General features: G+C 57.5%; 2 protein-coding genes across 11 annotated transcripts; both read right to left on the bottom strand.

Moving 5' to 3' along the window:
* Nucleotides 1–94: 94 nt before the first annotated feature.
* FBRS (fibrosin) lies at nt 95–12,487 on the bottom strand. 8 transcript variants are annotated; one of them, XM_089895881.1, is made up of 18 exons: nt 10,949–12,486; nt 10,488–10,667; nt 9,709–9,744; nt 9,559–9,588; nt 8,450–8,498; nt 8,058–8,358; nt 6,387–6,688; nt 5,976–6,181; nt 5,816–5,860; nt 5,458–5,580; nt 5,153–5,221; nt 4,334–4,372; nt 3,891–3,962; nt 3,462–3,582; nt 3,276–3,356; nt 2,290–2,373; nt 1,958–2,165; nt 95–1,869 (listed from the first exon to the last, which is right to left on the bottom strand). In XM_089895881.1, the coding sequence occupies exons 1-18, from the start codon at nt 11,402–11,404 to the stop codon at nt 1,278–1,280; spliced, it is 2,994 nt and encodes a 997-aa protein (XP_089752007.1). In that variant the 5' UTR covers nt 11,405–12,486; the 3' UTR covers nt 95–1,277. The 8 variants fall into 8 exon arrangements, with proteins under 8 accessions (XP_089752007.1, XP_022443994.2, XP_089752009.1 ...); XM_022588286.3 differs by having other exon boundaries at nt 4,343–4,372; nt 5,458–5,553; nt 10,949–12,485; XM_089895883.1 differs by having other exon boundaries at nt 5,458–5,553; nt 10,949–12,485.
* A 1,478-nt stretch (nt 12,488–13,965) lies between these two features.
* On the bottom strand, nt 13,966–19,191 carry PRR14 (proline rich 14). 3 transcript variants are annotated; one of them, XM_089895890.1, is made up of 12 exons: nt 18,881–19,191; nt 18,013–18,084; nt 17,720–17,888; nt 16,956–17,006; nt 16,694–16,883; nt 16,364–16,407; nt 16,052–16,161; nt 15,163–15,751; nt 14,957–15,026; nt 14,783–14,874; nt 14,439–14,510; nt 13,966–14,348 (listed from the first exon to the last, which is right to left on the bottom strand). In XM_089895890.1, exons 1-12 carry the CDS (start codon nt 19,062–19,064, stop codon nt 14,069–14,071), a joined length of 1,923 nt encoding a protein of 640 aa, XP_089752016.1. In that variant the 5' UTR covers nt 19,065–19,191; the 3' UTR covers nt 13,966–14,068. The 3 variants fall into 3 exon arrangements, with proteins under 3 accessions (XP_089752016.1, XP_022443995.2, XP_022443996.2); XM_022588287.3 differs by having other exon boundaries at nt 16,956–17,077; nt 18,881–18,998; XM_022588288.3 differs by having other exon boundaries at nt 14,951–15,026; nt 16,956–17,077; nt 18,881–18,984.
* Between the last annotated feature and the right edge of the window lie 740 nt (nt 19,192–19,931).

Consider the following 19,931-nt stretch of genomic DNA (forward strand, 5'->3'; position numbering starts at 1 on the left):
AGGACATGGACAATATTGTCCTCATCCCTCCCCAACCCCAGGACCCAGCCCAATCCCCCCCAGGTGACCCACACACAAAGAGGAGCCAAGGGGCCTCATTGTAACACTCATTTTTATATAAATATCCGCAAGTCATGTTACAGAATAAGTCCCACTGGGGAAAAAAGTCAATGTTATGTTTTTGTTAAACCGACCCCTGCCTTCTAGGTTGGGCCCCAGCCTGGGGGCACCTGCTGCTTTGGGAAGGCTGGGGCTGCTGCCAAGAGGCTGCTGAAGAAGCTGCCTGTGTTGCCCACCCTCGGGCCAACCCCCTTCTTTGGTGTGTGGTACATGGTGACCTTCTCTGGCCCCCCTTAAGGAGCCTGCGGCAGGGTTCTGGGGAACAGGGTTCTGGAGAGCAAGGCCCAGGAATCCTGGGGGCACTTGGAAATAGAGTGGGGGGGACCAAGCCACTAAGGTGGAGTCTGAAGCTTAGAGGTTGCGCCTTTGGGGATGGGGGCACACAGAGGTAACAGGAACAGGTGGGGGGAACCTGGGCTGACAGCCAAGCAGGAAGCACTTGCCCTTCTTTCTAGCCTAGGTACCCAGGTCCCTTTTCCTGCTGGTCCACCTCCTGCTGGGCCCCAGATTTCCAGGGATAAGCCCTGGGTTCCTGCCTGTTCCCTCCCAGCTCTCCCCACTGCAATCCCCCCTCCCCCCACAGAGAGGCCAGAGGCTAGGAACACAGCACCAGTCTTAGGATTTAATTAACCAGGAAGGGGGATTATTGGGAGGGGCACCCCTGTAAAAATGTACAAAAGGTCTGGGGGGCTATGTGGAAGAGGAGATAAATATGTACATGGAACCCCCCTTCCTTTAGCCCCTCCTCCCCCAGCCCTGAGAGGGCATGAGAACTTGGGTGGTAGGTGAAGAGGAGGGGGGCACTTTGGCCTCTGGCTTAGTGAGCCCTTGGGGAGGCAGGCCAAGGGCCTAGGGGCCCTCAGAAGGGTCGATGGTGCACCTCAGGAGATCACAAGCTATGACCTCTGAAATGACCCCCACTCTCACGTACACACACCTCTCTAAAGGCTTGTGACCTCTGCCCTCCCAGTGACCCCAAGATCCAACTGATGCTTGATCCAGTGGGGGTTGGGGCTTACTGCTCCCAGATTCCACGACCTCAGAGGTGGCTGGTGAGGTCATGACCTCTGCCCTCCAGCCCTGGCTTGAAACCTCAGCTCTAGGACCTTGTCAAAAGAAAAGGGGGATGGAGCTATGCCCCTGCCCCTCCCCTTCCCTCACCTGTCAGCCCGGGCTGGGCCAGGGGCCCGAGGTGGGGAACTAGGCCGAGGAGCGGGCACAAGCGGAGGTGGTGCCCCCAAAAGGGCTCCTGGCGGGGTCTTGCTGAGAAGGTGAGGGGTTCCCGGGGCCGCAGCTGGTGGCGGCGGTGGAGCCAAGCGGCTGTATAGCAGGGGATGGGCAGGCTCTAGACCGTAGAGGCGGGCAGCAGCCACAGCCCCTGGTCCAGTTAGCTCCTCACCTGCCTCATAGAAGCGGGGTGGCCTAGAGAGGCGAGGGGGCCCTGCCAACCAGGCTGGCTCCAGGAAGCCAGCACAGCGCTCTGGAGGACTAGGGCCCAGAAAGGGGGGTGGCCGGGGCCTCTCAAACAGCAGGTGAAGGCCTTGAGGCCCGGTGGTGGTGGCAGCGGCGGCGGCGGCGGCGGCGGCGGCAGCAGCGGCGGCAGCGGCGGCAGCGGCAGCAGCAGCCTCCTCCTTCCGCTCTTCCTTTACCCGCACCAATTCCTTGGCTGGCCTGGCCCCTTCCTCGCCAGCCCGCGCCTTGGGAGTAGCAGGAGAAACTCGGAGCTGGGGCCGTGAGAAGGGGAGGTCCCTGGGGGCAGGGAGGAGAGGATGAAGGTACTCCGGAGGTTGGACTGAGGTAAGGGAGGGAGGAGGGCAGGGCTGGCGGGGAAGCACACCTGTCTTTCTCCTCCTTAGTGAGAGAGGGCTCCCTCCGCTCCACAGGCCGCTCCTTGTCTGAGCCTGGTGTCCGGGCGGCCTCAGGGGGCCGGACCCAGGCAGGAAAGGCCAGAGGACTGCGGTGCAGGCGGCCCCATGGGTCTGGCGGGGAGGCGAAGGCTGGTGGGGCCCCTGGGCTTTCTTTCTGGGCAAAGACGGCGCCGGAGTCTAGACAGAAGACAAAGTAGAAAGTGATGGGAGCCAGGAGCGGGAGGTCCCGCTCAGGCGTCCTCCCAGCCCCTGCCTGAGCACAGGAGCCCACTGCCCCCACCCCACCCCGCCCAGCACTCACTGAATGTGGGGCTGCCCAGGCCTCCAAAGGCCCCGTTGGAGAGGGCAGCCAAGGAGGCGAAGCTTGTGGGACGCCCAAAGGGATCTGTAGGAGAAAAGGGGGATGGTCAGAGCATTGGGCGGCCGGCTCTGAGCAGGCATCAAGGACTGGCAGGGAAGAGGCTGATCACCAAGCAGGCCCCAGAAAAGCACTGAGCTTTAAGGTGCAACGTGTTGTTTAACCTCACAAGCTCCATAAGGCAGACGGGAGCATTCCCACTTAAAGATGATTAAACAGGCTCAGAGAGGTGAAGTAACTTGCCAATCAATGGTCATCTAACCAGTGAGTGGAACCCCCAATCCAGGGCCTCTGACTCCAGAGGTCAGGCTCTTACCCCACAGCCCCCGACACCAGCCACCCAGACCAGCTCTACAGCAAGCCACTCGCCTGAAGGCCTCAGCTAGCTTCCTCCCACCTGCATGCAGGGCTGCTCCCAACCTGACCCTAACTTCGTATATATGTCATATAGCCAGTCAGAACATGTAACTAGCAAGCTGCAGGAACCTCACAATTTCCTCTTCTAGGAACACCTTTTCCTAGGCCAGCCGGCTTAACTCCTCCTCGTCCATCCAAACCCAGGATAAATCTCCCCAAGAAGCCTGCCAAGATCACTGGGAGCCAGTGACCATGCTCTCCGCTGGGCCTGCACAGCCTTCCTCCACCCCACTCTCCCAGGTGGCACACTCCCCACTACCACTGCTAGTTTCAGAGACAGTGACTGAGCTGTCAGGGATTGGCGATTACTCTGCCCTTCCCTATCCCATTTTACAGAGGATGAGATCAAGGCTCAGAGGGGGTAGAGTAACCTGCCCAAGGTCACAAAGCAAGTGGAACCAGGTCTACCCTCCATTCCAGCTGCCTCTCAGGTCTAACTTCTATCCCCAACTTAACACCTCCTGGAACTCAGGGACAAGGCTTAGGTTGCCCAACATGCCTTTAGCTCTTACCAATGTGGGTGCTGGGGCTCAGAAAGGGTCCGTGGGCCCCGGGAGCTGCCGTGAAAGGGTTGGCTGCAGCGTGGACGGCACCTGGGGCGGAGAGGCGGGAGAGTCTGATGAGGCTGAGTGGACGCAAGGTGGGCCTCGGGCTACAGGTGGGCAACCTCAGGCCCAGAGAGGGCTGGCCAGACTCACCAGTCGCAGTGAAGAGGGAGGCGGCCGGGTGGGAGAGCTCCTGCCCAGGGGGCAGGGCCCCATAGGGCCCCGGAAGGCAGGGCAGGAGGTCGTTCCGAAAGTCAAGCTTGTGGGAGTCGCCCTGCGTGGGACAGGGAGAGGGGCAGTGAGTGAGGAGCCAGGTGTGGTCCCGCTCTTGCTCTTCCACCCCGAGGCCCCCTCCGAGGGCTGCCTGGCACCAAGACAGGGCTTGGGTGGGCCTCTGCCTCTCAGAGCCTTCTCTGACCACCCCCCAGTTAGCAAGAGAACCTAGTGCTAACTGTGGAATTGCTCAGGCAGTGACCAGGGACAGGAGGGAACATTTCTGGCCAAGATTCTGCCAAGCTCTGCTGAAGGTAGATGCCCAGAGCTCAGGCAGGCCCACTCTCCCCAGCCCTCCGGCCCCAGTACCTTCATCTTTTCCTGGTGTCTCAGGATCATGTAAGCCACGCGCACGTGCATGGCACACCACTTCCCTGGTTTCTGCCGCCCCAGAAGGATGACCAAAGGGAAAGGGAAGGAAAGAATGTTCACTCATCACCCACTCCAGGCCTGGCCCTGGGCCCAGCCTTGCCACACAACGTCCCCACTCATCACCCCTACACCTGAGGGATGACTAGGTTCATTTCACAGCCTAGGAAACTGAGGCTCAGAGAGATAAACTGTCTTGCCCAAGGTCCCACGGCCAGCTGTGTCTGAACCCAGGTCTGCGGTTTGCAAGCCTTTCGCTTCCTGCTGTTCCACATCTGGCTGCCTCCACGTCTTGGGCTTCTTGCTTATTCCCAAGCAAGACCCTCCCCTCACACAAACACCCTGACGCCAGCCCCCAGCCTCATGCAGCCTGAGGTCCTCACCAAACTCACCCTCAAAGGTGGCCGGAAATGGTCAGGGATCTGGGAATAGCAAAGCAGAGATTGGCAGCAGTTCAGACCTGTTTACTGACCTGGGCACCTCATCTCCACACTCCCCAATGCCCCCCCAAACACCTCCCTGAGACCGTGTGCGGCTCCCTCAAACCTTTCCTTTCCCCATCTCTCCCACTCCGGGCACCTCTCCTCCAGCACCAAGTTACTGAACCTGGCTCCAAGGAGGTGCCCTGCTTGGAAGGCTGTGGAGTGGGTTAGTGGGCAGGCAGGACAGGTTTCTCAGAGAAGAAGAGCAGCTATCTGATAAACAGCTTTATATAATGAAGATCTGCTTAAGATTTCTTTAGAAAAAAGCCTTTACTATTGCTAAAAGAAGCTGGAAAACCTCTGGTCTAGTCTCTCCTTTAGGAAACAGATCCTGTGCTTTTCAAGATGTTCCCAAAGCCCTGAGCTTTAAGGCTGCTCCCCATGTCACTTCACAAAGAAGCAGCTTATCTTTTCATTGTTTTATGGACAGAACTTCCTGGTATGATGTCATTTGAAAAAATGAGTGCTGTGACTTAAAAAATTTGAAAACCCCTACAAAAACCACCATCCTAGGAATCTTATTTCTGGGGCGACTTCATGAAATTCCTATCCCTCATGCCTGAGAAATCCTTCATTTATAGAAATTCCCTCTTCTCAGGTCCTCAGGGACACCCCTGACCATATATTAAAGGGAGGAATCAGTGGTTCACTCTCAAGTCAACCCTGCTCTCCCTCAACAGATCTTCCAGCTGCCCGAGGACCTGCCTTGGCCCCCCTCACCTGTGTCCCCTTTTGGGGAAGCCCGCTCGGCACTGGCCCCAGTCGTGGTGGCAGCTCGGGGTTCGTGCTCTGGGAAAGGGGAGTGGAGGGATCAGTCAGGAGAGCTGACACCAGGCATAAGAGGGGTCTAAAACCAAGCTGGGGGCTGGGACAGGGAGAGAGCATGGCTTTGGAGAAACCTGGGTCCACAAGGGGAGGGCAGGAGGATGGGCATGGTTTTGGGGAACGGGAAGGTAAATGGATCCAGGGGTATCCGGGTTTGTAAGGGGTGGGAGGTGGTGGTGTCGTCTGGATTGGGAGCTCACCTTGGGCTGGAAGGCCCCCTGCAGGGAGCCAAAGGAGACAGCCGGCGGGAGGCCCGGAGGTAGGCCGGGCACTGCGGGAGGGAAGGCCGTGTACGGCTGTGGAGAGAAGGGGACTAGTCCAAGCTGGGGGTGGAGGTGCAGCCCATCTGTGGTCTGCCCATCAGTCCTCTGGCCTCCACCCTAAATCCCCCCCAGGGAGCTCTCCCAGGCTCAAGGCTCTTGCTTTTGAAGCTGAAGACTGGACCCCAACAATCAGGGCCACACGCATTGATGCATCCATGCCCACACACCACACACCCACACCACACACCCACCCACACACCCACACACACCCGCACACACACTCTCACACACTCACATTATGCCGGAAAAGGCCTTCCATCTTTCCTGGATATTTCTCAAACTAGGGAAGAGAAGGGAAGAGTAAGCTGCCAGCCAGGAACCCAGGGCCTTCCCCTGGAAGCCATACCCTCCCCCCAGGTCTCTGAGCCTCATCACCGGCCCAATGAGGAGCTCACCATGTGGGGGCCGTGGGGTGGCAGCAGGCCCGGGGGGTAAGGGGTGAAGTGCTGGTGGGTGTGCTGGTGGGTGTGCTGGTGCTGGTGGTTGTGCTGGTGGAACTGGAAGGCCAGGGGCCGGGCAGAGCCCCCTGCCCCCACCACCTCGGGGCCACCCTGGGCATTCAGGTAGCGAGAGTTCAGGTCCTGGCCGATCAGGTCCTGCTCTGTGGGAGGGGAGGGGGAGAAGGCTTTAACATCTGTAGCCACCGTGTCAGCCTCCTTGGGCCCGGGTGACTAGCCTTCCCTTCTGGCCTTGGGCCGCTCCCTCCTCACGCCCTGCTGCTTGCTAAGGTCCAGATGCCCCGAAGCCAACTGGGCCCAAGCCCGGGGCCATGGCCCCCCACCCCCCGGCCAGGACCCCAAACTCACCAGAAAGGGCGTTAGCGGCTGAGGCCCCAGGGTGCCCTGGCACCTGCAGCAGGGGTGGGGGCGGGGGCAGGGTGGGGCCAGGGGAGAATAAGGAGGGGTGGGGGGGTGGGGGTGCGGGCCGCAGCCCGGGTGGGGGGAAGCTGTGGGTGGACAAAGGCAGGGGCAGTGAGGGCGTCGGGGGCCGGTGGGTGAGCTGCGCGGACGAGGAGGAGGCAGATGAGGAGGAAGAGGACGAAGAGGATGATGAGGGGGGAGGCTGAGCCACGGGAGGGGCCGGGGCCTTGGGGGGCGGCCGTGAAGAGCTGGGGAGAGAAGTGGGGAGATGAGTGAGGGGTTGGGAGGTGCCAGCTCTGACGGGAGGGGGTCAGAAGCCTGGGCGATACCTTGACCCTGGTTCTCCAACATGGAAGGTGGTAGAACCTGGCCCCCAGGACCCCCACCCGCCGACCCGGAGAACCCAGCCTCAGACTGAGGTACCTCCCACACCCAACAGCCCCCTCTCTCCTTCTCTAGGTCCCTTTTTCCACACAGCTGCCTCTGACGCCTCTGGCCACGTGACTTTCCCTTTTCTGACTCGACCACAGCACAAAACATATCGTTCATTTTGACGCTTAATTACGACAGGCCACCTGGGTTCCCACCCTAAGACAGTGGAAGCAGCACCGCCCTGGCCTGGCCTAGGAGTCAGGAGACCTGAATTCTAGGCCCATCTTGCCATTAACACCCTGGGTGACCTTGAGCAAGTCACTGCCCCTCTCTGAGCCTTAGTTTTCCCAATAATAAGAGAATGATAATGATGATAACAATAATAACAAAGACAGCATCGATGATAATAACAGTGTCAGTGATTCTTACCCTTTAGTGAGCACTTACTGTAGGCCAAGTGCTGTCACCTGCTTTATATGCTAATCCAAGTCTCCAACATTCCACATCACCTTCCCAATTGCTGCCGCATCCATGGAACCCCCTGTACCGTTTACTTCTTTAACTTAACTCAGTTTGTTTTTACTTAGCCTCACCAAGCAGTAACACGTGAAATAAAAGGATTGAGGAACTACTCATATTTTTTTAAAGCACATCAGAGCTGAAAAAATTTTACTCGCATAACATCTAAAATGCACTTACATACCACTAACAAAGACCGTACACACTTTGGGAAACACTGCATTAACTCGTAATTAATCCTCACAACAGCTTTACAATGAAGGTACTATTATTTCACTTTACAGAAAGAAGAAATCAAGGCTCAGAGAGGTCAAGTGACTTGTCGAAAATCACACAGCCATTAAGTGGCAGAGCAAGAATTTGAATCCAGGTCTGACTGACACCAAAGCCAGCACTCTTAATCATGATGTCAGCATTTCCCAAAGTATGTTCCAAAGAACACTATTCCTAGCAGATGTGCCTTGCAAAAATGTCTCACCAGCAAATAAGATTGGGAAACGGCACAAACTGGATTCCCCTCTATGTGAATATATAAGGGTTCTGATAAGTCCTGTAGTAATCTCTTCAGATTTGTTCCACCCAGCATCTCTCAAACTTTTTAGCCTCCGAACCCCTTTTCAAGTCATATCCCACAGGTACCATCCCATCTCCCAGCCACAGAATGCAGGGGCTGACACCAAAATGACCAGGCCTTTCCAGACCAGGCCAAACCCCTGGACCACTCACCTGCCAGTGCTGAGGTCCAGGCTGCTGCCATAGGGGGAAGTGCGGAGGCCGAAAGGCGAGACCCGAAGCTGCAGCTGGGGCTGGGGTGGGGGTGGCAGACTGGGGGCGGCCGGCAAGGGTGCAGGGGGTGAGATAGGAGGCCGAGGGGCCGGTGGAGGCGGTGGTTCCTTCGGGGGGAAAGGCACTAGCAGCGGGTCGGGCCCTGGGGGCTGTTCCTGGCTCCGCTCCAGGCCCGACACTTTAGGGACTACGGAGAGTTTTGCTTCACAGTTCCCATTGAAGGCGCCATGGGGGCCCGAGGCTGTGAAGGCAGGACAGCAGATGTATTCAGTTGAGGTCCACGCTCACCCAATTTCCCTCCCTTGTCTCCAACCCCAGCCCTTGGGACCAACCTTTGCTGGTTGAGACAGTAAAGGATGGGTCAAGGTCATCATCGGAGACCTGGGGAAGAAGGACAGGGACAGGGTCAGGTTCTGGTCAGGTCGGGCCCTCACTCAGGAAGGCCAACAGCCTCTGGAGTCTGCTAGGAACTGGTAGTGGTGACAAGTCTATTCCATCAACTTAGCTGAAATCCACCAAAGATTGTGGGCTCTAGGGGGCCCTATGCTTGGGGAAAAGGGTAGAGCAACTGAGCCTGAGAACCTGATAGGCTGGGAGGACTGAACTGAGGCAGCATGGAAGTAGCAGAGAAACAAGCAAATCAAAAATGTCAGATATCACTAACTGCTGGCTCAGATGCCTACCTGGCTTATAGATTTGTTTGGTCCATAAACGTTAGCAAAATTCTTAAACTAATTGCTGATATTTAGAAATCCGGAGATTCCTCATAAAAACTCAGACTTGCAGGTTCTCTTGAGAATGGGCCGCTATTCTCCCAATAGTGGCTGCCCCGTTTGGATAGACAAGTACTATTTGTTTCACCACAGTTCCTGTCCAGCCAACTTTTTAAACTACAGCAAGACACACATCAGGGAGTACAAATTTAGTTAGTTACAGGAGTAAAGCACCAACCGTTAGAACACACTGTTTCAAAATTAGCACATCAGCCCTAAGGATAAAATGAAATATACCTTTAGAGGATACATTCTTAAACTGACTACAATGGTTTAGTGTTCCCACTGCCGTGACCATCGTCTCAGCTCAGACTCTAATCTACAGGAACACACTAATGGCTAGCAGGAAGGACCAACTGGATTCCACAGCCACTCCAGGTTTCCGTGGAGAACCACTGGCATCTCCAAGGACTTTGGAGAGGATGGCAGAGCAAGGCATGGGCCTTTGATTCTTTGGTCAACTGGCTCTAGTTACCAAATATAATTTGTCACTTACTCCCTCAATCCCCTGCCCCATACTTCCTCCCTAAAAATCTAATTCTGGCTCAACCTAACACACGTTCCCCACTTAAGGGGAGACTCTGTCTGCTGCACAAGGAAACTTTTAAGCTGCAGCTCATTTTACGAACTGTAATACTGCCCACCCAACAAGTTCTAGCCCCACTCACCCTCTCGTCCAGATCGCTTTCCGTGTCACACTGGGGAGAAGGAAAGACAGAGGTGTCACAAGAGGGAAGAGGAGTGGGGGCAAAGGTCGAGAGGGGAATTTCAGACAGGGAGCGAAAGGGGAGGGGCTGGTACAGGTGGAGAGCACTTACTATGTATCCAGCTTCCAGAGAATGACGGGAGGAGGCCTGAGAAAGACCAGAGTCCAGAGGTAAGGGAGGCTGACTGGCGAGGCCTTTGGATAAAGTCTAAACTGCCCGGCAAGGCACTCAAGGCCCCTCATGACCTATTCTCAATCCCTTTCTACTGCCCACCCCCTGTTCTCAATGCTCTGGCAATTTTTCAAATATACCAGATTCTCACATCTCTGTGTTTTCGCCCAAAACAACTTAGCCCTGTTTCTCTTCTTAGCAAACTTATAACTATCCTTCAAGGCCTGACTAAGACATCCCAAGGGGCTTTCCCTAACCACAACCCTCCTCCCATCCCCCAGACAGAATGAGTGGCTTCCTCATGTGGGCTTCTGCAGCATCTCTCCCAGATCTCTGCCTTCTGTTGCTTCTCAGGTTTTCGTCTAGGTATTTGCTCAAAGACTGCTTCTTTCCTGCTATACTGACACCGACTTGAAAAGGTGTGCAGAGACCATATCTAACTTATAATTCAACTAAGTCCCTTTGCTATATCTCTGAATTATCAATATGTTTTGAGGCAGACGTAGTGTCGGCCAAAAGCAGGCAAGTCTGACTGCGGACATGTCTTTGTCAGACCTGGATGGGTCAGTGGAAGCTCAAATTTGCTCTGCCTTTCTCTTTGCCCTTAGAGACTGGGGTCACTGTTTACCATGGGTAGCAGCACTGCTGACGGAAAATGGATCTATGTGAAGAACATTCTGCAGAGAGTTTTAAAGGACAGGGATTTGGGACAAGCTCACCTCTTTCCTTCTCCGCTTATTGGGCCATTTTCGGGCCCGATCCCCAGAGGGCCGGCCAGGCTCTCGATCAGAGCTGTCCCCTGGTTCCCCAGTTGCCCCACTGGAGCCCCCCCTCTTCCGCTTCCCAGAATGCTTCAGCCGATGCTCCAGTCGCTCTGGGGGCTGAAGAGACGCATCCTTCTGTGGAGGAGAAGGTGGAACTACAGTAGATGGAGAAAGGAAAGCTCCGACCTCTCTAGGGGTGACCAGGCTACCAAAGTGGCTCTCAGGCCAGGTAACCTGGTTGGTCCCTGGAGACTAGCTCTACCTCCTCCCACCCCAGGGTGGGGCAGCAGCCTGGCCAGAGGAGCCGGTTGCTCTGGTTTGGGGTGCCAGCATTCCCCCCTCAACTCCACCCCCTCCAGGAACCGTACCCTTCTCTCTGGCCCTCTGAAAAGGTCCCCGGCCCCATCAGGCCCCACCTGCAAGGCCTCGAGGCTGGCGAAGCTGGCGATGGCGAAGCCATCGATCAAGTCCTCCTCTTCTTCTTCTTCCTCCTCAGGCTCCTCCTCAGCCTCCCCATCGTCTGCGCCCCCCTCCTCCTCCTCCTCCTCTTCCTCCCCGCGGCTGCCCGAGCCAGCAGGCCGTTTCCGAGCTCGGGGTCGTGGGGGCCGAGGCCTAGGACGCGGCCGCCGCCGTCTCGGGCCTCCGGGCCGCTCTCCAGACGAAGCTGACGACCAGGGCCTGGCGGGCGGCGGCGGCGACGACGACGACGACGAGCCGCGCGGGGCGGCCAACAGGGCCCGGGGCGCGTCGCCGCCGGGACCTCGGCGGCGCCGCTGCTCCCGGTCTCGGTCTCGGCGCGAGCAGCGCCCCCGCCGCCGCTCCCCCTCAGCGGCCCAGCCCGGGCCCGGAGCCGCGGCCGCTGCCGTCTCCATGGCGACCGCCCTCAGCGCCGCATCCGGAGGCGGCGGGCCCCGAAACGGCCTGTCCGCAGGCCCGGGGTCGCAGGCGCGGCGCTGGCGGCTGCACAGGGACGAGAGGGCCACGGCTTCCCCTTTGGAGCAGGATCTGCTGGGCCCGAGCTTGCCCCAAGGCCAAGGCCCGGGGAGCCGGCGCCGCCCCCGGGGCGACAAGCCTGAGAGCCCCCCCTGTGGGGCCGGCGGGGCCGAGACGGCGAAAACGGGGCGGTCGTCCCTTTAAGGCAAGGCCTCAAGCTGTCCAGCCCCTGGCCCCTTTAAGACGACCCAACGGTGTCCGACCGGCCTAGTTCGGTGGCCGCCCCCTGCCAGGGGTCGAGACAACTCTCCCCGAGGAAGAGGAAGGGCCACCCCTTTACCAGGGGCCGAAAGCTCGCCCCGAAACGCAGACCTCCCCTTTAAAAGTGCCTCAAGTCCGCCGGCTAAAAGAGGCCACCCCTTTAAAGAGTCCAGGGTTCTCCAAACACCAGGCCACCCCTTTAAAGGCTCGGGAGTTAGTTTCTAGTCCTCCACAAGCGGCCACTTCCCCTTTAAGTTAAATTTAAAGGACTTCTTGCGTGGGGGAGAAGTGGCGGTGAGAATTCCCACTCGCTCCACTTCTCCCAACAGTACAGTTCTCAATTTGTCAGCATCTGGTTCGGTGGCTTCCCCTTTAAAGGCTGGCGTTGTAGTCCGCCGAGATCAGTGGCCACCCCTTTAAGGAGATTTAAAGGGGCCTCTTCCAGGCCCAGCTCTTCCAGCCTCCGCCTCCGGTCGCCATGAAAGGCGCGAGGGGGGGGGCGGGGCCGCGGGGCCAGCCCTCCAAAGCCCCGGATGTGAGGCAACGGTGACGGGTAAAGCTTGTCTGTCTGCCGACATAAAAGTCTCTTCCTCCTTTCCTCCGTCTCTGTCTGACTTGCGTCTTAAGGGATCCGAAACGGCTGTTGGGCAGCGAGGGAACTCCAGCTCACCCTCCTGTCGTCTCCTTTGGAGTCTTGGCCCTCTTCTCCGCCAGGACTTCCCTGCCCCTCCTCCCTCTTCCTTCTCAGCCTACGCCTCCTTCCTCTCTCGGCCTCCTCCCACTCTCCGCCCCCTTCCCCCTCACCCCTCTACAGCCTTAGTCGTTGATAGGTTGAGAAGTGTACGTCAAGACGAAGGGCGGAGTCAAACTAGGGGGAGTGAGTAATATGTAACCGCCCTCAAATCTTGGATTGGGTATGTCAGATTAGCTCCGCCCTTCATCAAGTCTTGTGACTCGACTGGTTAGAAGTAGGTGCTTGGGGCGGTTCTCCAGATGACCCCGCCTCTTCCTGCTCTTCGTTCATTGGCCCGTCTCCTGACGGCGTCAAGGCGAGGATCTGGATGTAGTGCGCGAGGCCTAGGGGACGGTTGGCCGCTGGGCGGCGCGCGGTCGCGGAAGGTCCCAGTCGACAGCCAGCAACGGCTTCTCTCCCTTTCCGCTGCTTGGCTTAGCCCACAGGCAGCCTGGCTTCTCGCGCACGCGCGTGGTGATACCACGATCCGGCTGGCAGCTCAGCGGGATCCCCCGCCGTGCGTGGTGGCTAGAGCACGCGGCGTGCTTTGAGAGCGCCAGCCGCGCGGGAAGGAAACCGCATCCCGTTTATCGCTCGGTGCAGTGGCAGCGTGCTGGCCTGTGGTCTCCGCGTGCTAACAAGAAAAAAACAGTGCCGGGCACCTCCTCACATATTAACTCATTTGACAATTAGGAGTATCTTAGGAAAGTACTGCTGTCGGCCCCATTTTACAGATGGAGAAGGGAATTGATGCACATTTAGTTTCCTAACAAGATTTGGACTCAAGAAGCTTAGCTCCAGGCTGTGCTCTTTACCACTGCTCTGTTCTGCCTCTAAGTTATGAAAGATGTAGAGTGCCGCTTGTGTCCTCTGGTTGCCTGGGTTACCCTTTTAATGTGGACATTACACTGACAGTCAACTTGCTTTTCTTATGTATAAAATGAGTATAATTCTCACGGGGCTATGTGTAGGTCAATTACCTGTGACAGGTTGTTGCAGGTGCTTAATTACAGCTGATTACTCTTAGCTCTTGAATCCAGCAGCAGGTTCCTGGCCTGCGTGTTAGGAGGAACTCAGGACCATCTTGAACAAGGCCTTAGTCCACTCTGGGACTTTCAGTCTCCTGTTTTTTGCCGCGCTGCGCAGCTTGCGGGATATTAGTCCCCCGACCAGGGATCAAACCCGTGCCCCCTGCAGTGGAAGCACGAAGTCCTAACCACTGGACTTCCAGGAAATTCCCTCGGTCTCCTCCTTGATGTAAGTGAACTGAGAGAACCCTGACCAGGGTCACATTAGCTTCTGGAGCATACTCAGAAGTATCCCTCCACATAGGAAAATTCTCAAATCAAGAGGGTATCTCCAATGACCATTCCTCTACCCCCTCCCTATATCCAACCTTCATCATCTTCCCTGGTCCCTCCCGTTTCCCAGTTTCGGGTGCCAAAGTAGAAACACCAGCCAGTACTGCCAGTTAATCTCAAACTCAGCTAGAGACATACGAAAGAATCAGAAACATATCGAAAACTTTACTAGAAACACAGAGAAAAAAATATAACTGTCTCAGAGACTTCCCCTCCCTCCAGGATGGATGGACAAACAGATGGAGCTTCTAAGTCCGATGGGGCCGCTCTCGATCCCCTTCCTCCTCCTCCAGGAGCAAGGCATCCAGCTCCTGCAGTCGCTGCTGCAGCAGGGGTCCTACATCTGGGCTGGGGGCCAGATTGGGAGTAAGGGTCCTGCCAGCTGCAGCCCGGGCCCCGCGAGATGGCCGCCGGGATCGAGGAAGACTACTGTCCCGAAACTCTACAGTTCGCCGGAGCTTCCTTGAGCTGGTGAAAATCAGAGTCCCGTTGCGCTCCCGGGGTTCCTCAAAGATGGTCTCAAAGGTCCTGGACCAGGCAGGGAGGAGTGCTGGTTACCAGCACGCCCCCTGGTTCCAGATTTCCCTCTGTCACCCCCAAGCCTTCAAAGTTTCTCACCTCCTGGTTGTGGGTGACTGGTAATTCTTGTTGGTGTAAATTTCTTCCAAGCTGAACTCCTTCTTGTTCAACCTGTGAGCAAAGAGGAGCAGAGGCCTCTGAGAAACCTGGGGCCAGTGGGCCTGGAGAAGGGATAATCAAGGCCTGGTCTGTATTTCAGTTTCTAGGACATGCCAGGAGTGCTGCCTGAGGCAGACAAATGGTTCTAAGCATAAACCATGTCCAGACCAAATTGACTCCTCCAAGCTGGACTGTGCTCCCTGAGAGGAGATGAAGCCACACTCAGGGGATCTGAGCCTACACCTGTTTGGCCAAGGCAGCTCCATGCACAAGAAGCCTCTCACCTGACTGGTCGAGGCAGCCCCATTGGTGTAAGGTTTGGTTGAGAACGGGCCGGTGTCCTGCGTATTCTGAATCGAGAAACCTTTCCCATGGTCTGCAAAAACGGGGCAGAGTGTAAAAGTGCAGCATGGGCTCAGGCTCCCACTTGTCTCCTCCCCCTTCATCTGTACCTCTACCTTGGTCTTGGGGTCTGAAAGCACCTGGTCTTCTGAGGCCCTTGGCTCCTTCCTCTTGGTTGAGCTCAACCTGCAGAGAAGGTCAAAGCTCAGGGCCAAACAGCATTCACAGCAACATCCCCGTCTCCTGCCCACTGGATACTAGGGAAGGAGGCTGGGCCCAGACTATGGCCAGAGCTTTAAGGAGGGTTTATCAAGAGCACTACCTGGGTTCTGCAGGTTCAGAGAAGGAAGAAGTGGACGTGGTAGACGAGCAAGATGTGACGAGGGGAGGAGAGCCTCCCACTCCTCCAAGAGGGAAGACCTCTTTCCGGAGACAGGGCCGAGGGGGTGGCGGGGCTCGGGCCATCTCTCCACCACCCACAGTGTGCCGCCGAGGCCGTGGCCGGCTTGGGTGGGGTGGAGCAGGGGGCCAGCTGCAGGTATCTGGGCCAGGGGGCCCCAGATCAGGGCAGGAGTGGCTTCGGCCCAGAGAGGGCTTAGGGAGAGGTGCTGGGGGATTCTGGTCTTGGGCCCGCCATTGGCGGATAGGGGGCCGGGGACTGACAGATGCAGTGCCCTCAGCAGCCCCAGACTGCTCGGCCTCTGAGATGGCAATCTTCAACTCCAACTTCATGGGGGGTGATGGGGGCGGGGGCCGTGGGGCTTTGTTGGGTGTGAGGAAGATGTCAGCAAAGCTCTCCAGCTTGGAGCGGACGGAATGGAAGAGGGGGGCCAAGCCCCAGGGACTGAGGCGGGGGCGTAAAAGGCTGGATGGCGGTGGGGTCGATGGGAGCTCCAGAACAGGATCTGGGGCTGAGGAAAGGAGAGGGTCAGGTGGGTATTCCTCAGCTGCAGGTGTCTAAGCCCCACTTCAGTAGCCTTAGTCCCTCCCCAAACACTAATCTTTGCCCACAGAGGAATAAGCACATCCCTAAAATACCAAGCCCTAAATTCAGAAGTTACGCTTCAGGTCTCTGAAGTCTAAACCCCATCTTCATACACCAAGCTCTGCCCCGGGAGGGGGTTAGGCCCCATCCCCAACTCGTCACCTCACACCTCTAAGCTCAGCTAGAATGTTCCAGAACCCCAAGTCTCATCCATCTGAGCCCTTACCTGGTGGTGGGCTCTCCAGAGGGTTTGCAGACAGGGCAGATGGCTGGAATGAGGGTTCCACGTCCCTGGGTGGAGGCTTTGGCTGGTGAACCATCATCCTTGGCTCAGTTCTGGGGTGAAGGGGCAAGTTAAAGGCTGAGGAAGCTTCCAGATTCAGATCCCACCTGAGCCAGCACATCCCCTGTCCCTTAAGGCTTCTGAAAGTGCTACAAGGAAGGACTGGACTTGAAAATTCTGATGTCCCTAGCTCTGGCTGCCTGGATAATGGCTGTTGCCTGCACATCTTGATAATCCCTTCCCAAGCCCTCTCACCTTCTCGCTGGGACGGTGAAGTTGGGAGTCTCATCGGCAAAGCCCTGGATATAAACAGGGGATGGTTGTGAGGAGGCAGGGAAGCCCCCTGTGGTCTCCGTAGCTTCCCACATCCCGACTCTCTCGGTCTCCAGATTCCTGCCTGGGTTCACACTAAAGACTTTTTCATATAGGTCTTTGCTCAGACAGTGTCTTCCACCCTAAAACGCTGTCCTCCTTGATCTGAGCAAAATCCACCCCAGACTCAGCCCTCCTACCCCTGTCTTCTATGCCCACTGGCATGCCTGCCCCCAGCTGAACTCCTGACATCTTTCCCTGAAGTTTCCATACCTCCGCTGGGGGTCTGGAGCTGGCAATGTCCTCTAGCATCACCACCAGAGTGGGTTGGGGGGCCTGGTCCACCTTTTGTGAAGGGCCCTCCTCTGGGCCAGGTGTTGTCCTTGATCGCCGCCTCAGTGTGGAAGGGGGCCGATGCACACGGCTCAAGGGCTCTCGGCATAAGTGCAGTGGGTCGGGAGGCCTAGAGAGGGACCAGGAATATCAGTGGGGCTCAGCTGTGTTCCCAGCTTACCCCCCATCCTGCCATGCTCACCTGGCTTGTGGGGACCACGTGGCCTGTCGGGGTGGTGAGGCAGGTGGATGGCTGTGGACAGAATCCCGACGGTTGCTGCAGTGCCGTGGGGTGGAGATCTCCTCTTGGGGCACCAGGGGGACCTAGGGGAGGAGGAAGTGTCAAGAGCAAGGTGATGGAATGAGGCTGGACAGGACCTCCCTGTGCCTAACAGTGCCCTATGCCACAAAAATGACACAAATCGTGGCTAGAATTCATTCAAGATCCCCAAAGAAGAGGTCAGTGATGGCCCTCAATTAAGGGCCAGATATGACAGTGTCCTGAGCTGCTGGTGTGGGAGCTGGATAATGTCACCCAGGCTATTTGAAGAAATGAACAGGAGAGGGTGACCTGGGGTGAGTCACTGCCCTATTTGGGGCCTCAGTTTTTCTAATCTGTGCAATGGAGCCAAAGTCCTCAGCCTGCTTCCCAAGGATTGCCTAGAAGTTGGGCTGGGAAGAAAGCAGAAAGGTTTCTCATACTTAAGAGTTGTAGGGATGTGGTTTCAGCCCAACAGAGTTGGTAGTGGGGAATGGGCACTGGAGACACTGCCCAATTCCAGGCTGGAGTGAGAGCCAAGGAAAAACAAAAGACAAAAAAAAAAATCTAGCATTAGGGAGGCTGCCTGATGGACGAGTGTGAGTGTGAGGTGTTTGGACCTCAGTTATCCTCACTAGTGATCTAGTTTGACTTTGGTACTGAGGGGACCTGAGGGAGAAGGGGGCCTCTCAGGTCAAGGGGCTCACCATGTGGGCAGCCATGACATCTTCCAGGACCACGGCCAGGACCCGCCGAGAGGCTTTTTCCAACGGCGAAGGGGCCCCGAGGGGCTGCAGCTTCGGCCGTTTGGGGCTCCTGGCTCCCCATAACGCTCGAGCCAGGGGCTGGCGGCACAGACCCTGCCGGCCAGGCGGGCTGGAGGATGAGAGAAGCAGAGGACGGTCGCCTGAGCCTGTTGTTGGCTCTGTGGTTTCCCCGGTACGGCCACCAGGCTCCCCGTTTCCCGGGCTCAAGACAGGCGGGCGGGGTGCGCTCTCACCTGGAGTCCCCGGGCAAGTCCATGGGGGAAGCGGCGGCTCCGGGGAGTCCCTGGGGGATCCCAGGCTCCAGCCTGGGGTGGGGGGGGGAGCGGGGGAGCCGGGAGTGAAGGCCAGCCCCTCCCGTGGGGCTCCGCCCTTCATGGTCCGCCCGCGGCTCCCGGTAGCTCACGGGCCGGAGCCCTGGGGCGCGTAAGGGCGCCCCCGCCTGGCTGCCAGGAACGGGTGTCTTCCCGCTGCCGCCGCAGCGACCAGCGGATCACTCGCGCCCTGTCTGGGCCGCGAAAACCTGGATTGCTGCGGCCCCCGTTCTCCCACGGCCCGAGCCTCCTGGGGCCTTTGTCCCTGCAGATTCCGCCCAGAGATTCCCCCGGGATCAGCTGGGATCCCAGTCCTCGGAGGCTCAGTTTCCGCCGGAACCCTCTTCAATTCTCATCCACCCCCAGCGAGTGGCCGAGGACTCCGAAGCAATACTCCCACACGCCGACGGTTCCCCACTCCCACTAGATCCCCTAGACTAGACCCCCGCGGAAAGAATCCTACAGCGCGGTTCCTCCAAACAGACGCCGCGCGAGGATCCTCCTCTCCCTGTGAGCTTCGGCTCCGCAAAGCTCCACTCAGACAGGGGCGGCCCGAGCTTGAGCATCAGGAACTCAGTCCGGATCCCTGGGGATCCACTGTCAAGCAGATACCCCCCCCCCTTCACTCCAATCCCGGGAGGTCCCGCCCACAGACCCCCTCCCTCCGCCCTCCCCTGATCCCCGCCCAGCTCTCTCCCCAGCCGGGGACCAGATGGTTCAAAAGTTTCTTTCCCTCCCTCCTCCCGCCCTCTCTGCAGCCGTTCGGTGCCCTCCCCCGCGCGCCGCTCACCGCCGCCTCCCGCGGATCCCGGGTCTTCGACAGCTCCCACCTCCGGCTCCTTTAAAACTAGCCTTACCCAGCACTGCCCAACCGCCGAGGGCCTTCTTCTCGAAGCCTTGGGGCACCGCCCAATCGCCGGTCCCCGTCTTCCGGGGTGGTGAGAAACTAAGTGAAGCCGCCTGGCGGCCATCATCCCTAGGGGCAAGGAGCCAAATTTGGCAGCGCCGCCATTATAATTGAGGGCAGATTGCGCTGAACCAGATGAACCGAAGTAGACCGGACGGCGTCATCTTCTCCGGTCAGTGAGTGGCCGAAGACTATGGCAAGTTTCTCGAGCTATTGAGGAAACTGTCCTGAAGCTAGGTTGCCGCCACGTTTTTTAAGGGCATCTTCCGGTTCTTTCGTTTTTAGGCCAATAAACGTGAACTGAGTGCTAACGATATGTGAAATTCCCAATTTCCTAGAGAGGCCCCATTGAGCCCGTTTCCAGTACCATCGAAGGCTCCTGAACCGGGTTCCCACGTTGCAGGGAAGAGTTTGGCTGGGGCTGGTGCCGCCTCAGGCTCCTTTGCTCGCACGGTGGCCTGGAGAGACTGGGCTCAGTCAAAGTGGGGAAGAGGGTGGGGCATTGAGCTTCACTTTACCCGAGTGTTCTATAGAGGGCTCAGTACAGAGGCGTCATTGCAGGAGACCATTGGCGTGCTTGATGGGTCCGCTTTTCTCTGGGGCTCCCACGAGCCCTCTTTCAAGAGGGGCCTGGCTGATGGGGTGTGTAAATAGCCCTTAGTAGTAGGGGATCGGGGATGGAATCCTGCTGCTTAGAGAGACTGCGTCACGGAAATTTTATACCAGGAGCCTGCTGTTGGTGGGGAGGTAGTGGGCATGTACTGGCTTCTTGTACTGTGAAGGCACCCTCACTGCCTAACCAAAGCCCATGCCTCCACTAGTTCTCCTTCCCCAGGATTCCCTGGTCCAAACTAGTACTCTTCTTTTTTTTCTTTATTTAAAAAAAATTATTTATTTTTGGCCGCGCTCCCAGGGCATGCGGGATCTTAATTCC

The sequence above is a fragment of the Delphinapterus leucas genome, chromosome 15, assembly GCF_059928025.1.
Source record: "Delphinapterus leucas isolate spDelLeu-1000000601 "Yukka" chromosome 15, BTC_Dleu_Yukka2, whole genome shotgun sequence".
Lineage (NCBI taxonomy): Eukaryota > Metazoa > Chordata > Mammalia > Artiodactyla > Monodontidae > Delphinapterus > Delphinapterus leucas.

Bases quoted from the DNA above. Each gene is read 5' to 3' on its own strand.
- FBRS (XM_089895881.1), bottom strand. From the start codon at position 11,404: ATGGAGACGGCAGCGGCCGCGGCTCCGGGCCCGGGCTGGGCCGCTGAG. The intron at 8,499-9,558 runs GTGAGTGGGGCT...CTTCTTCCCCAG, and splicing joins AAAGCGATCTGGACGAGAGG to GTCTCCGATGATGACCTTGA. The intron at 6,689-8,057 runs GTGAGTGGTCCA...TTCTCTCCCCAG, and splicing joins CTGGACCTCAGCACTGGCAG to CTCTTCACGGCCGCCCCCCA.
- PRR14 (XM_089895890.1), bottom strand. From the start codon at position 19,064: ATGATGGCCGCCAGGCGGCTTCACTTAGTTTCTCACCACCCCGGAAGA. The intron at 17,889-18,012 runs GTGAGAGCGCAC...CTCATCCTCCAG, and splicing joins GACTTGCCCGGGGACTCCAG to CCCGCCTGGCCGGCAGGGTC. The intron at 15,027-15,162 runs GTAGTGCTCTTG...CCTTCTCTGCAG, and splicing joins TCTGAACCTGCAGAACCCAG to GTTGAGCTCAACCAAGAGGA.